The sequence below is a fragment of the Gavia stellata genome, chromosome 16, assembly GCF_030936135.1.
Source record: "Gavia stellata isolate bGavSte3 chromosome 16, bGavSte3.hap2, whole genome shotgun sequence".
In the NCBI taxonomy this organism is placed as follows: Eukaryota; Metazoa; Chordata; class Aves; order Gaviiformes; family Gaviidae; genus Gavia; species Gavia stellata.
This window is the reverse complement of record NC_082609.1, coordinates 18049615-18067836: the sequence shown is the minus strand read 5'-3', so window position 1 is coordinate 18067836 and position 18222 is coordinate 18049615. Positions and strand designations below refer to the sequence as shown.

Below are 18222 nucleotides of genomic sequence, written 5' to 3'. Positions count from 1 at the left end.
TCATAAAATCAAGATTGTACACCCTGTATGCACTCCACAGATGAAATTATTTTCCTGGTTTTAACGTTTTTTCTACTTTTGTGTCTTTGAAGGCAACAACAGCAGATCTCCTTCAAGAGGCACAGCTGACATAAGACCTCCATTGCCAATTCCTAGCAGACAGACTGCTCACCATACGAACATGGAGGAAGATGAGGTACAAAACATTACAAGTATTAACCATAACTGCTAAACACAGCTAATTTTCTGATTTCAAGAGAGAACGTTTTTCAGAGTTGTTTTTCTAGTTAGTAGTCACTGTCAGGATGTTAGTAGGTGCTTTCAGTTTCCTTTTCTGTGTCAAACTTCAGTGCCTTATTTTGACTTCGCCAAAAAAAACCAACAATAGCAAAAACACAGTAGAACAAAATAAGAAAAATACTTGTTTGCTGGACTACATGTTTTGCACAATTGCCTTCAACCATCATTACATAGTCAGTTCTCCTTCCACAAAACCTTGGTGAGTCAAAAATTCATACCCTTTAAGTGCATTTTTGTTTCACATTTCTTTAAATATGACAAGTTTAGAGCAAACCACTCCTGGTGATAACACTGCTGGGCAACCATACGTGGTACGTTCACAGGAAGTCTGCATTATTGTCTCAGTTAAAAAAGAAAAAATAAAAATATTTTAAAAAACCCCAGAGAAACGAAGGCAAAGATGCTAGTGTCCCAGGCAGACAAAAGAGAAAATCTTTACTGAAAATATTTGGAAATATCTGTTTTCCTAGCTTACTTGCAGACATATTATAGCTAGGTCTGTAATCTTTTCAAATTTATCAAAGTGAGCAAATAATTTTAAAATAATTTAGTACCACTTACCACACAGTAATATATACTAGTATGATCCCTGAAGCACATACCTTCTGAGATTCTGCACATAAACCCAAATATCCCTCACATTCAAATTTCTCTCTTATTTGTATGTCGCTAACATCACAAGCTAACTCATTGACAGCTGACTTTCTCCTTTATCCTCTCTCACAAAAAACATAGGACTCACTAAATGATGAATGGTATGTTGCTTATGTTAGCCGGCCAGAAGCAGAAGCAGCTCTTCGAAAAATAAACAAGGTACTCTTTAAATTGTTGGTGAGTCTCACCATCTCCTAGCTAGATGTCCTTGCAGTCATGTGGGAAGAGTGAAGGTAAGTAACACGGTAAGGTTATAGGCCCAATATAGCTACTCAGAGTGAGGGATTCACCTTGAATATCTTTACCTACATAAAAGTTACACATCTAGTCTAAACCAGCCTTGAAGGCTGTTGTTTCCCATAGTCAAAGAGAACAAATTCTGTGTCTCCAGAAATCAGTCTCACCTCGCCTCTCTTAGGAGGAGTGACTTGTTCTCTGGAAATACTTCTCCATCACCAGTGAGGAATTTGTTGCAAATTCCAAGTTTTAGATAGCTTGAATTAGATGAGATGAATCCTACCTTTTTCTAGGCCATATTTACCAGCAAAATGAAGTACAGATTCAAACAGACGAAACCCAGGCTTACCTGTGTGGCCCTAAACCAAATTGTGTCCCACCGCTGTGGGAAATCTGTTTACTCTATGGTGCTTCACAGCACACGCAATGAGCTGAAGATGACATGTACAGCATTTCAATGACTTGTACTAAGGTCCAGCTTATGAGGTCACAGTCAATGCCTTTAAGAAAGGGTGTTTCAATGGAAGGCTTGTTAAAACAGATCTGAAATGAAGAAAAGCAGAGAGGGAACACAAGACAGTATCACTGCCTTTACCAAAATTACACAGACACTAACATTATTTTAGGCTGTCTGTAAATAGATCACGTAGGAACCTTGATTGGCACTTACCAGAAATGAACTTCTCTTCTGGTTAAAGTGATGTGAGGTTTATTTTACTTCCTCCTTTAATGGAATCTCTCCCTAATAGAACATCATTCCTCCCTTCCCTAAAAATCTGCATTTGTATCAGACAGGAAAGTTTTAAGTAGCAAGCTGAAACATAAAACATTTGAGAAATGACCTAAACTCTTTAATAGTGCAATTTCTCTTACCAGGAGGAAAGAGATTCAGAAAGAAAAAACACTTAAAAGCATGAGTGCTCTAGTTAAGGTTGTTATACTGATCAAACCCAGACGTGACGCTTATTTGTCATCTTTCATGTCTTAATCTTTCAGGATGGAACATTCTTGGTACGAGACAGCTCAAGAAAAACTGCTACTCATCCGTATGTCCTGATGGTGTTGTACAGAGATAAAGTATACAACATCCAGATTCGTTATCAGGAGCAAAATCACATATATTTGTTAGGAACAGGCTTAAAAGGAAAAGAGGTACTATGTGTTTTTCACACTACCCCCCTCCATTTTAAGGTATCTCCTGTCTCATTCCTAAGTGTGGGGCTACTTAACCTGGCAGCTGTTTTACTTCAGTGGAATTCTGCTTATTGTCTCAGAGTTATTCCTGATAGAATATGTTACTGCTGGAAGTAAAACCAGATTCTGTTGTTTGCACTCAGGGAATGAAGGGATAGCCTTAGAATACACCTATTAGAAATCCATATACCTGGTTAGGAATGTTGGTTTACCACTAAGATACCAGATAAGGGAAATACACAGTTGAGAGCAAATCCATATCTGCCAACTTTACTGCTTTGCTCCCAGACTGATGGTTTCCTTACGTCCAGCAGCACTGTGTTGGGTTTACTGGCACCAGACAGACTGGTCAGCACACATACTGCAGTTCTGATCGAGGCAGAACTCTCTGAACTCATCAGTCAACTTTTTGAACTTTCAAGTGCAATCATCGTGTCAAGCAGAATGACAACATCATGTATTAAACAGGTCAAGACTGCATAAATTAATTATACAACATTGCAGTAGGTTGTACAGACACTAGATTAACAGTTATTGAGCTACAGATTATGGCAGGAATGAAAACAGCTGATCTGATAGTATTTACTGGACCTTATAAGACTGCTAAGTATTTAGAGTTTAAAAAAAAACCTTTTGGTTTTACTAATTACTAATAATTCTGACATTTTTTGCCATAGACTTCTCATTTTTTCCATCCCACAGGATTTTTCTTCTGTAGCAGATATCATCGATTACTTCCAAAGAACACCCCTTCTTCTGATTGATGGAAAAGACAGAGGTTCAAGAAACCAGTGCATGTTAAAATATGCAGCAGGACATATTTAAATGAGACCTTGATGAAGATCACATATTATATCGAAGCCTAGTGAAGTTTGTAAACTTCAGGATATTTCCTTTTTCAGCAAACTAAAATCATGAAGTCATTAAAAATCCTTTTAAAGAAGGACGATGTTATTTTTAAATTATGCCTTAAATGCAGTATTCTATAAATCTGATTTTCCTACAATGTGTTTATTACTGTCCACTAATCATACAGTACATGAGTATTTTTTATCTTCCAACATATGTGTATCTTCTTGAAATGATATTCGCACCAAATCAGAGGACCCAGAAATAAATACCGATACAAGTTTCTGCTTTCATGGGAGAAAAAAAGAAAAACCCAAGCTATTTTTGAGATCAGAACTGCAGCAGCAATTATGTTATTTAAAGTGATACAGAGTAGACCCAAACCTTGTCAAAGCTGAGGAGTAGAGAAGAGACAGTAAAAGCCCAATTTTCCCCCACAATCCGCTTCCCAACAAATCTAACTCTGGCCACCTCTATGAAAAGACTGGGACTCCGACCTGGATCCTAGACACCTAGGTTTCAGCAGCACCAAAAAAAACCCCAACCCTGTATATGCAGCTGCCTGTCAAGATCTGTGTTTGTGTTATTCAATTATGAAAATGAAATGTCTTTGTTCACAGCTTTCTAGAAAAATAAAGTATCTACAGATATCATGTTCTGTCTGCCATACCACTGATGATTCACTGGTGACATGTCTTAGCCCACAGATTGGAGTCACGTATCGCCTAGGATCCTCTAACCTCACTCAGAAACAAGCTTTTCTCCCTTAACACAGACTTCTCTTTAGCTGTGTCTTTCTGACTCTAAATTAAGCAACGACTTTTTTACAGGAGACACATCAACAAGATTGTCATGGTGTGATTCTTAATTGGCAGAACACGCCCGAGTCTCCTCTTAGAAAGCTGACAGACACAATCAGGCTAAACTTAGTATCTCTTATACAACTGCTTTCTGGTTTTACTGCATTTGTTCCAAGAAAAACAATAACTTTCTCAGTTCTAAAATATAAGCTGCAACTGAGGACCACTGAAGCATATTATATCAAGAGTTTTCCCTCTCCTTTGTTAAGTGGGATTTGTCCAACTCTTTGCCTTGGTTTTCTAGTAACCTTTGTTTTGTGACAAGACCTTGGTTTGATAATTGTTAGACTTTGTCATACTTTTTCTCCTTTAAAGCCATTTGTGTGTATGAAACGCTTGAACCAAAACTCAAGGCAGAAAAATATCTTCCACGTAATCTGCATAGATTCTCAGCTACCTGATAAGATAATCAGATTTCATCAGCAGTTTTACTTTAAATACATATGTTTTGTAAATGATATCTTCCTTTCTAATACATTTAGCTAGGAGCTGGAGTTCAAAGTTAGCAAATTTCATTTCCATGCAATTATGAGTCAAAATAAAAAAAGATGAAAAATAAAATTTTAAAAATTCTTCAGCTGACAAAACCTTTTTCTGGCCCAGTATTTTTTAAAAGCTCACTGCTAATCTTGTGCAAGAAAAGTCAGTTATAATGTATGTTTTTCAAAAAATGCTAGAATTAAGAACATCCCCCATATTACCACTGATTCTGTCAGCTGGAGGTTGTAATTCTATTCCATTGCACAGCCTTGAAAAGTCTGACAACCCAGAAATACCTCCTATGGAATTGTGTTTTATTTGTTTTAAATCATGTCATTAGTGAACAAGAAATAAAACTTAAACCAGCATAACAAATTATAACACCGCATATTTTTTCAGTAGAGTAAATTTTGATTTGATTATTAGGATAAATATATTTTGTATAAGAATAAAAACACACCTCAACATTCAAACATGTCTGCAAATAAAGTGTGATGGAATATTAATTGTAATGAACTACACGAAAATACTGGCTACTCAAATTTTGGGCCAAGAAGATTTCAGGATAGAGTATTTAGACCACAAACTCTTTCTTTCTTTCTTTTGTAGCTAGGTGCATTAGAAAGTCACTACCGAAACTAGAATGAAAGTGCTTTCACTTTTCCAGGAGTAATCTGCTCTTTGGCCCCCTTTGTCAGCAACATTTTTAGAATGAGGAAGGCAGATCAAATGACAAGTTGCAGTTCCTCCTTTACTGTCTGTTTCTTATCCCATTTTCCGGAGCACAACTGAGATAAGAAAGCAATGACTTGACTTGAAGTAATTTAAAATCTTTTGTTACTGTTACAATAGGTCTGTTTAAAAGGAGACAACAACATGTGAAAAACTCGTGCCCAGTTTCCTGACCTTTCTAGTTAATGATGATATCAGTCTTTCCAGGTCTAGGGGGCTTAATTTGGGAAATTTGGGTTAAAAAAACCCTCTCAAAATCAATAACCTACTTAGAGCATTTTTGCACTCAACATTTTCAGTTTAAAATAAAAATAGCCTAACTGCAAGAAACCATACTACCATTTTACATTCAAACTGAAGCAGTGTTAATAGAAGACGATGCATGAAAATGGATGTTATTACTTAATCTGTCAAACTTCAGGCTTTATCTTCAGCTTCTCTTAAATCTTTGGCCTTCATAGGAAGGCTGAAATTCAAGATAAGGTCACAAAGCAGCAGCTGGCTTTCCACTGAAAGACAAAGCGCAGTGTATCATCATGGTATTTATTGAATGGTATATGCTAAGTGAATGGCAATTTATATACAGCACTTTTTGAAGTGTTCATCTATCAACTCTTTCAAAAATTTGAAGGGTTGCCATGTTTTGTTTACTTCAAGACTGTTAAATAAAGTTTGGTATTAGCACACTGGTAATATTTCTATTAGGAGACCATTACTGTTCCTGCAAAGGAATTACTTTGACAACCTGACAGATTTTTTCCATGGTTAGCTAACATGATTCCATTTCTATGTAACCACTGTTTCATTAATTTTTCAAAACAAAACCCTATTGTTTCTTTAGATTAAAAACCAATTATATGACATAGAATACACGAGCCATTCACAACTGCACACTTTTTATAACAGTGCCTTAACACTCTTGTTTAGCTGGATGATGAACTCAGAATTACCATTTAGTTTCTTCAGCTCATTGGACATGTTGTCAACACTTTTAATCACAGCTTCAAGGTTAAACTGCCGATCCGCAGCAGCATTTTTGAATGCCTGTATGAAATGGAAACAAAACATAACTGGCAGTGTACATATGATTTGTAAACTCAGTAATCCAGCTAATCATAATCTTCATGAAATTTTTTCTTTGACTTTCTAAAATAATATTTTAACTAAAACTTCCCCCCTTTTATAATTATCCACTCAGATCTGGCAAATTGCAACTACTGAAGGCAACTACTAAACACTCAGGCATTATTTTTGTTTTCTGTTCCTTTTTTTTTTTACAAACAACTGCAATGAAATTAATCATATCTAAAATTTCCTTTCCTCACCAGCATTTTTTTTATTTCTGTTTTTGACCTTACTTTTCCTATAGAATCTAAATGAAAATTAATTGTCAAGTAATATTCAGTCAACCACAAGATGGAGCTATTGTGACATTAACATGCATAAAAAAAATTAATGTCACTATTAGCACTGACTATTAATGAATCTGCTAATACCTGCCCAGGAACATTTAGGTCTATATCGCTAATTATTTTATAATCAACATCTTTTTGCTTATTTTGGAAATCATATTTCCTACCTTTAACATTTAATTAAAAAAAAATCAAAATCTAGAGACAATTAAGACTATAACCTGTTTGAAATTAAGTATACTTTGAATTTTTAAAATTATGCTACACTCTATTTTAGGATTTTTTATTCTTAGGAAAAATATTAAATAAAATTGCACAGATCATGTTTTCTGGCCTAGTTATCAGCTCTCCATTTATAATTCAGAAATTCTAAAAATAAAATCTGGAAAAACTTTGGGTGATTCATAAATAATGCTCACTATGAAGAACACCTCAGCACATTGAGAAATATGACAAAAAAAATTGAACATACATTTAGCATAGATTCTTTTTCCAAGTCTCTCTTCCCTTCAGACAGTGGCTTTGCATTGAGCTCATCAGCCAGGGCCAAAGATCCTAAAAGGACAAACCCCAAATTACTATGGAGTAATATATATATAGTATATACATATATCTCTCATATCAAATACACAACAACATTTGATAAATATAATGACTAGACCTTGTTTTCATTAGTGTTATCTGAAAGTAGAGCCTAAGGGGTTGATTAGTTTTATTTCTTCTTGAGGAAATAATATTTTTTGTTTAAATCTTGGATTTTATTTATTTTATTTTATTTCATTTCAGAGACAGTGTTTCAGAAATTTTTTAGGAGTTAAACATGGAACTAGTAATAGTGAATAAATGTATTTACAATAGTGACAAAGAATTCCTCAAACAGAATTCTCTATTTTTTTTAATTGAAAACTTTATAAAAGATCTAAAAAGGCATTGCAATTGGTTTCTATCATCAATTTATGGAAGGAGAATCTAAAGCACACCCAAAAAAAGGCAAGTGTTGAATGTCTGCTGTTAGTAATGGAGCTGAGATTCAATACCAGATCCTTGGGCTCTTTCTTCCCCCATTCTCTCTGCTCTTCTCCCCTTACACGTTAGGACACACTCAGGCAAGTTTAATTGTATGACGTCACTGGAAAGGTGTTTCAACACTGAAAAGGGGAAAAAAAAAAAGGGGTTATTTCACCCTGGTACTCTGTGTGTTCAGAAAGGGTGCAATGAAATGCAAAAGACCCTGCTCTTAGCTAAAAGGGCAGCCAAAGGAGCGTGCCCCTCTTTTAGTCCCCCCCAGAGACGGCCTGTAGCGACAGCAAAGCCCTCGCGGGGCTGGCGGTGGGACCTGCGTACTGCTCAGGAGGAAGCACCTGCCCTGGAGGCGCCAGCTCTGATGTCCGTGTGGGCCACCATGAAGCATGCGATGAGGGAGCATCACGAGGCTTGAGGGTTTCCCTGTCACCAGAGGCTGCCCTGAACAAGCAGGAGCACAGAAGGAGGCCCAAGGACTGAAATACAGCCATGGCAGCTACCTCACAGATTGGTGAGGCCGTGGTGACAGCACTCGCCTGCTCTCGGGGGTGCTTCATGGGTAGGTACGCTTGCTAAGAGTCAGAACCACCGGCACCAACCCCCCATGGCACACAGGCTATAAAGCCTCACATCTCGCGGGGCGCTGGTGCCCCAGGCCCTGCCTCCCGGTGTAGCCTGCAGGGATGGCCCATCCGCTCTTGAGGGCCGGGGCGGGGGCACAGCCAGGCCTCCCGGCTGCCCCCGTTCCCCAGCAGGCACAGCGGGTGCCAGCAGCAAAACTCGCAGAACACCAGATACCAAAGGATGATTTTGCTCCTCCTCCCCTGCCGCCATGGAGGCAAGCAAGGCTGTCCCTGAGGAAACGGCAGCCTGGCTGACCCCCGGCACCTCACAGGGGCTGGTGGGGTCTGCAGGCAGGCAGCAACACAGCCCTTTCCATCAGGGGTGAGGAGCCTGCCCTTACCGCAGCCCGGCTGCCCCACGGCTTCCTCCCCAGCTGGACGAGCTGGTCACTCCAGTTCGGCCCTGGGAGGCACCGATCCCCGGGGTGCTGCCAGCGGCTCCCCTGGCCCGGGGCAGGCAGCAGCCCGGGCAGGCAAGAGCAAGTGCATGCCCCTGTGCACGGGCAGCCCTTGTGCTTCGCTGCCTTCTGCTTTGCTCAGCAAGGAAAGCCCCATGATGTGTTCCTCTTCCAGCACTTGAAACATCGGTAGGTTGCAAGAGCCCTGTAGGAGTTGTGATTTTAGGAGTGGGAGGTAAAAAGTAACCTCAAATGTTGCAAGAGCTGAAGAAGAAATGGAGAAGAGAGGACTGAAGTGTCAACGGGGGAGTGGTGACTGGTGATTTCCTCTTGTCCTTTGAGGCCCTGCCTGTGGAGCACTTATTGCATGGTGCAGCAACTAATTTGTAAGCAGTCAGTTCCTTTTTCTCATTGACTTAAATTCACATGGAGTAAGAGTATTTTATGACGAGTAAAGATCAAATAATTAAGCTAAATTCAAGGAAGACAAGAAAGGCACTTTGCTATACAGATTTATCAATTTAGACAACAAGAATGATAGCTGCCCTTAGATGCACATATCTGACTTGAGTTGAAATCAACAAAAACTGCTAAATAGTGTCCTGGAGATGGGAACCGTTCATTTCTTCCCCAGTGTGTGCCCTGTAGTACTTAAAGCCAGGGACACCAAGCAAGGGAATGGCTGTCAGCACTTTTATTTAATTTACTGCAACCACTTTTCCTGCTGCTCAGCATTCATCTGTATTTTGAACTTGCTGTTTGGCACTAGTGGAGAAGGGTTACCAGTACCTCAGAGGAGAGTGGAATTACTTGGATGTGCGGTAAAGGACAGATGGACAGAGAAGTCAGCTGCTTGCCATTTACTTTTCCATTCTCCGTCTTTTTCAGGGATGTGCTTTCACAAAACTTTTTCTTTAAAATGAAGCATTCTAAATGTATTGTTTTGTGACTGCGGGTGAAGCTAAATTGCAACTCAGAATAGCATTTGCTGTTATGGCACAATTAAACTGTGATTCAAAGAGAAAACGTGATATGCTGCTTAGATTGTGGGGCTTTCTGGAGATGAGAAATGCAGAGCAGGAAACACTTTACATATGCACTAATTCCTGTACTATAGTCTTTCAGTTTATAAGGTCTTGCAAGGACCCCAGTGCAAACAAGTCAGCTGTGCCCTTTCTGTACTCATCTAAGGAAAAAGTCCTCCATGGTTTGCAGAAGCTGGTGATTTTGCTGCCAGAATACTAGAGTATAGGTGTGTACAAAGCAAATATACAACAAGGAGTTTTTATATATCTCCTATACATATAAGAATATATAAAAGTCTATATAAAATATATGTACAAAATAGTAAAACAGTAGCCTAGCAGGTTCCTGAAAACATTTGTATGAGTGAAAGCAGAAGTTATTTTCTTCAATAACCTGTAAAGGAGAATGCTTAAATGGCTGCCAGGAATAGGGTTACCAGAGGAACCTATAATGAAGATAAACAGGCACCTGCTTTACTGTAGGGACTGCTATGAAAAACAGGTGTCGTATCCTAGGATGGTACTAGGGAAGGGGAAAGACATAGCTGACCTCAACAGAAGTGAATTATCAAGTAATGGGGAGTTTTTCGAAACATGGGAGGCAGTTCCACATTGACCTCTGTTCAAATATTTTATTTAAGCTTACTTTCTACATTTGTGGTTTTTTCCACATCCTATAAATAATCTCTCACATCATACTTGAATTCTTCTGTGAACTAACTGTAGAAGGAAAAATAGAATATTGTAGCCACCAGAAAAATCAGATTCAAAATATGTACAATAAACTGAGCTGCCAGAACTAATTGGACGAACCAAGTAGAGTGGTTCTTAGCGGCAAGGAAGGCCTTTCTAAAAATAATCTTCAATAATTTGAGATATTAACAAGCAAGATGACTAACAGTGTAGGAGGTTGATTGTACAAGGCATTTTCTCCTAAGAAGAAAAAAAGAGAGTAAGAGATATTTAATATCTACAATCAAATTTACTTGGAACTGAAATACTTTCTGGATTTCGTTATAAGGTAATATTTCAAAATGAAAAATTGAAATTAATAATTTAATTTATTAAGTTACACCTCTATGTGAGGAGTGTTCTCATAAGTGTTGCTAACAATTTCATATCATCATGTCAGCTTATGAGCTGCAGTTCCAGCTTTGCCTGAAATAAACCTACAGGTTTATGTGCAAAGGTGCATGCAGTTGAAGTTGATTGTAACTTTTTTTAATCACGGGCTGATCTGGCTGTGTATGCTACGTTAACACATGAAACAGCTGTCTCCCTTCAGTCTGTCTGAGATTACATTCGGTTCTGGAAGGTGAAGCTGTTCAGCCACCTTTATGAATCTCAGATAAAGAAAGAATTACTACCAAACCAGTTCTCTAGGGAGGAAAAAAGATCAGGAAGACTAGAAATATATTTCAGGTCATGAATTTAGGATTATGATGTGAATCAGTAAGCACTGCAGGCAAATAAACCAGTGCAGATCACTTTACAGAACTGCCTTCCTCACCTCTGCAGTAAAGTTACTTTGAATATAATTTCAGGCAAAAATAAAACAATTAAATACACAATCATTGAACAGGAGGATTTCAGAATAAAGGATATCCAAATTTATTTTCCTGTATAATCAGAGATGAAGTAAAAAGAGAGAGACCGTGATCTCATGTTGTATCTCACAGTTACAAAAATATTTTAAAAAAATTGTTCTAATTGGAAGTAGAAAAAATCTATTCACTTCAAAGACAAACAATATTTTAGTGAGTGTCTTAATAAACATCAATGGAGTCTGTCTTTTAAGGAAATCATAATTACAAACATTGCAATACATAGTAGATGAGATCTAAGGAAATAAACTTTTACTGAAAATATAACCATTTGCCATTACTTTGAAAGCTTTAGCTTTCATAAAAATTTCCTAGTGGATCTACAAGGAGAGTTTGAAGTTTCAGTGTGTGTTATTAAACTTTCACATGAAAAGCTCTAACAAAAGAGGAACTGCTTTTTTACCATTGCCTGAGTACAAAAAATGTTAATCCAGATTGCAAGGAAAGTCAAATAGAAACCAAACCAACACACACAAAAAATCACACAACCTCAACACACGACAGTTATTTCTGATGAAATAATGTATTTCATAAACTTTCGAGCACATGTGGGATTTTCACTAATGAAAACCGGTAAATGCTGAAGGCCAAAACAAGCCTGACCTGATCGTGGTACAAAACAGTAAAGCAAAAGCCAGACTTTGTCTTGAAAAGTTTACAATCCAATTAGTTGAGGCAAAGAGTGACAGGTAGAAAAGATCACTAAGTGAACTGACTCGCCTTAATTCACACTCACGAACCAGGAGGAGTAAAGCCTGAGTTAAAATATATATTTGTGACATAGTGTATTGGTTTGTGAAACTCCTTTGCTTGAGGAGTTTTCAGCCAAAAAACTTCAAGTAATTATATAACACATAATACACTTGTCTGAGAATGTTTTAATAATGCTTGATTAAGAAAACATTAAAAACACTAGTGTTCCACCTACAGAATGAAAACCCTTACAGCATTTCACAGCAGCAATGTAATTAAGTCTGTGTTGCTCTAAGAAACTGATTATATTAAATGCATACATTTAAAAAAAACCAAACAACTGTTCAGATCACGTAAAATCCTGCACTTAATTTAGGAAGTGCTTGTCTGCATACTTAAATTTGCTGATTGCTGTATGTGTACCATTATCAGACTTAGAGGCACATATCATTGCCTTCCATTTTAGATACTAATTTTCATTTAAGGAGATCCTGAACAGCAACAGATTATAGAAGGCCATACATGAGGGTGCATACCTAAGCATCTACTGTAATACTTTCCCTACAGCGGGCAAAGAACTAAGAAAATACACACTGGCATCTGAGTGGAAGATGGACATCACTATACAGGGCCCTGCTTCCTTCTGTTGCTTGACCAGTAAATATTTTTCTGGTCAGTGCTATGTTTTTCAAGCTCACAGCTCATCAGGTTTTAACATCTCAGATGTTCTTGTCTTCTGTTTTTTTCACATAGACAGTTTAAATCCTAACGTTAAATCTACAAGGTGCTTCCTGTTGCTCTGAAATATTTTTCTGAAAAATATTTTAAAACAATGAACAGCATAGGCTTATGCTTTATAGATACTCTGGAAGGTCTCCACTTGGCGATCTGGAAAGTTCTTTTATGTGGCGATAGGTTTTAAACTATAGCTTTTAAGTAGTTCTTAAATGTAATATTTAAGTTAATTATATGGGATGCTAAAGATGTGAATATTCAATGATTGAAGACAAGTGCATGTATAATGCTAATACAGACAGAACCGTCTGCTGAAACTGCTTAGTTGGTATGAATAACTTTGATGTAAAAATAAAGGCATATTCCCTGCAAGTCTTTCATATACAACATTTGTGCTGTTCAGTTTTTTAGTAAAGTCAGGCTATTAGGTGGTGAATTTTTGAAGAGATAAACGTTAAATATCAATTAAGTTCTGGTGGAATAGTTTGGGCAGTTAATCATCAATGTTATGCTTAATGGAACTTTGGGAGATTCACAAATATTTTTGCTTTCTTCATGGTCCATGTATCATGGAAAGGGAGAACTACTGAAGAAAGCAGAAGCCCTGCTTGGCATGCAAAGTCTGAGCCAATGAAATTTGGAAGCACAACTAGTCTTGCAGGGCTTTTTAAAGTGAAATGCAGATACACCGGGCGCTGGGTGGAAGATTTTCCTGAATCATTCAGGAATTCCTCATGCTTTTTGGATTTCACTTAAAAGTGATTTCTGATGTTATAATATATTTTTCCCATTCCTAATAAAACCATTGAAATTACACAGGATTTCACAGCAACTGTGAACCTTTACTCATTAGCATGCAGCTATCTAGAGCTATAGAACTATATCTGCTTCTAGTTCTTACATACACTCACATATACTTCTCTACATCCATTCACACACCAAATGCCATTCACTAAGATTTTTCTCATCCGCACAGGGAAAGAAAGTTTATAAAGCAAGGAATTGTGAAATTATCTCCAGATCCTAAGAAACCAGTGATTCCAGATTGCCTTTTGGAAAATGCTGAGCCCTTTTGATTGAGACAGCATTGCTTAATAGCTCATTTTTAAAAAATATCTTCCCATATTGCTGTTTTATATTCCTAGATTTTCACAGCAAGAACAGCATACTGCCTGAAATACTGCAGAGAGAAATAAGGGAGTATGCTAATATCAGTAAGTCAGGTTTATCATTTGCTACACTGCAAATTATCCCTTCTTCACTTAAATTCATTTAATACTATAAACTGTAATGGTTAGAGACACAATGTAGATATTACAGCTTCTATTAGAGACACAATGTAGCTATTACAGCTTCTATTAGCTGTGTCTATTGTAATTATCTACATTATTTTTCATTTGCCAACTTGCATACATTACTACGTGAAAGAGCCTATAAGTGTTAGAGGCATAGAAATGAGAATTAAAAAGAACAAAAGAATAACATTCTGCTCAGGGAAATTCTATTATTATTTTGAAATTACAGGCTTGATATAAGTAAGAAATTCTTCACCATGAGGCTAGTGAGGCACTGGAACAGGTTGCCCAGAGAAGTTGTGGATGCCCCTACCCTGAAACTGGTCAAGGCCAAGTTGGACAGGGCTTTGAGCAACCTGGGTCTAAGTGGAAGGTGTCCCTGCAACAAAAGGGAAGCCACTAGAGGCCCTCCTTCCCACAATTAAAATGCATTAGGCAAAAGTAAATTGAAAGCAGCAATATGCTTGGCTGAAAAGGTTGGTGATTTAGTCCAAATGAGAAAATGACAGGTATGTAATAGATGCCAGATAATTAATGCCACTGCTTTAATAGCATATTGTATTAGCTTCCCACTCAGTGATACTGTAATCCTAGGGGGAAGGGATGTAGCAAGAGGAAGGAAGACACTCACAGAAGCTACTCACACTAGGCCCTCTCTATACTGTGAGTGATTATCCCTCACAGTGCCATCCCCAGTAGGTAATTCAGGCTTACTCAAATAACCCAAAAGGAAGCCTTTTCCTTTCTGTTGACTACAGTGGCAGCTGAGAGAACTGGACCTCCCCTTACTGAAGTTACTTTTTTGATGAATAACATCAAAATAGCATCAAGTTTAGAGGACTGCTGACTCTAACAAACTCTAAGTTGCTAGTCTTTGAATCTGGCTTTTGCCTGTATCTTGTGGAAAATCTCATATTTACATATCCTGGCTGTGTCTGTGTCTGCACAAAAATCATCATGCGTCTACCTGGATGAGCTGCCACATTGTACACGCAGACATGGATGAAGTTACATTATTTCTGAAACAACTAAGTGAACTGAAATACTAGCATTTTGTTCAGATTCTTTTATCAGAAGAATGTGTGAAATCAGTTATTTCAACTGCAGTTTAACGGTCTTTCAAATATGAACAAGACTGCTCTGAAATAACTATGACGTAAGTCAAGGAATTCCTTTGTCTTCAAGGAACGTGTGGATGAGGCACTGTGGGACATGGTTTAATGGGCATGGTGGTGTTAGTTAGTTCTTTGTTGACTTGATGATCTCACAGGACTTTTCCAACCTTAGGGATTCTGTGATTCTGTGAAGTTAACAAGTTATTAGCTATGATCATTTTGTGGCAACTACTTAGCATCAAAGACTAAGACCTCATCTCCCCACATTTGCATGTCCTGGCTCGTATTTCTCACAGTATAACAATGGGCACGCTGTGTTAAATGAGGTAGGATAGCTACAAATGCGAATGTTAGCTTGAAAACAAATATACAGAGCAGAGAATATATATAGAACTTACTAACAGAAAGAAAAGTCAATATTTATGTTAAAAACATTTTCAGTGAGAGCAAGAGGAACGGAATATGTGACAAGTGGAGAAGGAAATGTAACATACCTGTATAAATGCAGTAGGTACAACTCTCAACATTTTTCCGACCCAATACCTGAAACTCTGCAAGCTGAATGCTATGGGGCTTGTACCCGCATGTGCATCGCTTAGCAGAGGAGGGAGTGTGGAAAAGAAGTAACAACAATGGCCTCTGTCTCTCTTTTGCATTTGGCACCTGGGATCATGGAGCAAGAGACTATGCTGATGCATGGTTCATGTTACTGAGCTGCAGGTGCCAACTGAATGAACTTCACACATAATGCACAAGGCCGGGCGGGTCTAGGTGGGAACAAAGATGAAAAACTTAGTTTTGTCTGCTGGAGGTATCACGAGCAATGAAGTATGCCACATTATTGTTTAGTTTTACACAGATGTCAACATGAAAAACAGTTGAAATAAGACACAAAAGAGATCTTTAAAAGTCTAATCAAGCTTTGGCTCTCTGCAAAGGATAAATGGACTCATGAACATCTCAGAAGTCTGTCTGGCTTACAGGCCAATTAAGTTACAATAGTATCCTCCTCCCAGTATTTCATACTCCACTGATGAGCATTAATAGGCAGATAGTGTTTAACAAATGCTTCTACATGTTAAGGTTGCTCTTGAGGTTCCTACACAAACTAAAATGTAAAGTGAACAATTACATATCTCTTTGTAATGTTATTGATCATGTTTCCAAAAATGGGAAGTGAGGTCCTTCTCCTCGTTGCTTCACCACACTTGGTTTATAGCTAAGAAATTCAAGAAAAATTAGTGATAAAATTATGCGTCTTTTCAGGGTCTGTCCTATTCAGATTAATTTTACATAAATACCATTGCTTTCATTTTTTCTCTGATAAAAATAATTTAAAATGTACCATCAAACTGTGTAAGGAAAAGAAAAAAGAACACAAAACCCTCAAAAAGAGAAAAATGAGAATTTGGAAGGCTGTTCCAGGAACCAATCTGAGAGCTGATAATTTCTCCTGTAAACTCTAATGGGTGAAATCTCTTATGACATTACTAGATTTCTTTGGAACCGCAGAGAAATTATTTGATGACAAATCAGGCACATTTAAATGCAGCAAAATGTCTATAGTTAAACATAATACCGATTTCTGTGCGTTCTGATATATTAGCACTGACATTTAACCACAGAAACATTTCACGATCCTTTTTTATTATGCTCATTTCTCAAGACGTTTGGAAGCTAGATAAATCATAAAAAGGATCTGTGTAATTTGGTTACCAGATTGGCGCATACTACAGACACACACTCGAATAGCATCACAACACAAAGAAATGGTAGGTGCTTCCAGTTCCCACAAATAATGCAGGAGCTGGCTTTAGCTGTAAATAAAGGAAGTCAGTCCTAACATTTGCAAATTGTATGAACAAGAAATAACACCATATATAAATTTAACAAAGTGGAACGTGAAATAAGGTTGTCAAGAGTTATTAACAGCTGACAATACACTTGTTCTGTGAATCCAGGCATCCTTTCAGACCCCTCACCTCTTTCTTTCCCTGCACAAGATGAACCTGTGTATCATTCCAGGAGGGTAAGAAACAGATTCCAGTCATCATCGGGTACAAGTTACAGCGTGTTAGCCACACCAACTGCCTCTTTGATTTCTGTAACTATGTCAGATGTGTGGTGACTCCAGTAAACTCACAAAAAAAATTTTCTGCTGGAGTCACCACACAGCTGACACCAATAAAAGGATGAATAAAAGCTTTTTCTTGGGTTTCAACAAATCCAGAACTCATTAATACCTGCACACTGTACCTTCTACCCTCATCCCAGATACTCTAAAATCCAGAATGTCTAGATCCTCTGCAGAATTGCATATTATCTGAATGCTTGCAGTCAAAATATCCTATTCTAGACCAGGCAGATGCTTTAGTTACCCCCTCAGCAGGAGACGAGTCCGTTTCCTGACCCTTCATAAAGTTACATTGTGAGGCTTTCTCCCTTGACGTCACAGGTATACCCTCTGGAAGTATGACATAATATTTAAATAAAAAGGTGCTCTGTTTGCTGTACGTATATTACATCTAGATAAGACTTGCTTCCCAAAATTTGTTTACTAGGTTACAACCATGAACAGCAGCAGCAACCTCTCCCAGCTACATGCTTGGATAGGGTTAGTCATTCAGCCTTGCAGAGAAGCATATCACAAAATAGTGGGTGTGCCACTAGAGTTGCGTACCCCCAAACATTTGCAGATCCATGCACTCTGACATGGCTGCAAAGATTGAAATTACATGTCCAAAGCCACCCCCTTTTCTGCTTGGCTCTCACTGAAGATGCAGAAATATCCTTGCAGCAAAGAACTGTTGGTTTGGCCAGAAACACCGTGTTTACAAAGCACTGGATTAGGCTCTGTATGCACCAAAAAAAATAAAAATGGCCAGCTGAAAGTGGATCTTTACAAGCCAATTTGACAGCAGGTTATTTTTGTTCCTTTCTTCCTCAAGCAGTTGAGGAAGTTAGTTTAATTTTTCAGAGTTCATAGACATTCA

General features: G+C 37.9%; 1 protein-coding gene across 1 annotated transcript in view; it reads left to right on the top strand.

Moving 5' to 3' along the window:
• Positions 1-3812, top strand: part of LCP2 (lymphocyte cytosolic protein 2) — a 32719-nt gene extending 28907 nt beyond the window's left edge. Inside the window, exons 18-21 of the mRNA XM_009818639.2 lie at positions 93-196; positions 1036-1113; positions 2188-2343; positions 3088-3812. Coding sequence (XP_009816941.1) covers positions 93-196; positions 1036-1113; positions 2188-2343; positions 3088-3210 — 461 coding nt within the window. The 3' untranslated portion in view covers positions 3211-3812. The remainder of the gene's footprint in view (positions 1-92; positions 197-1035; positions 1114-2187; positions 2344-3087) is intronic.
• The last annotated feature ends 14410 nt before the right edge of the window (positions 3813-18222 follow it).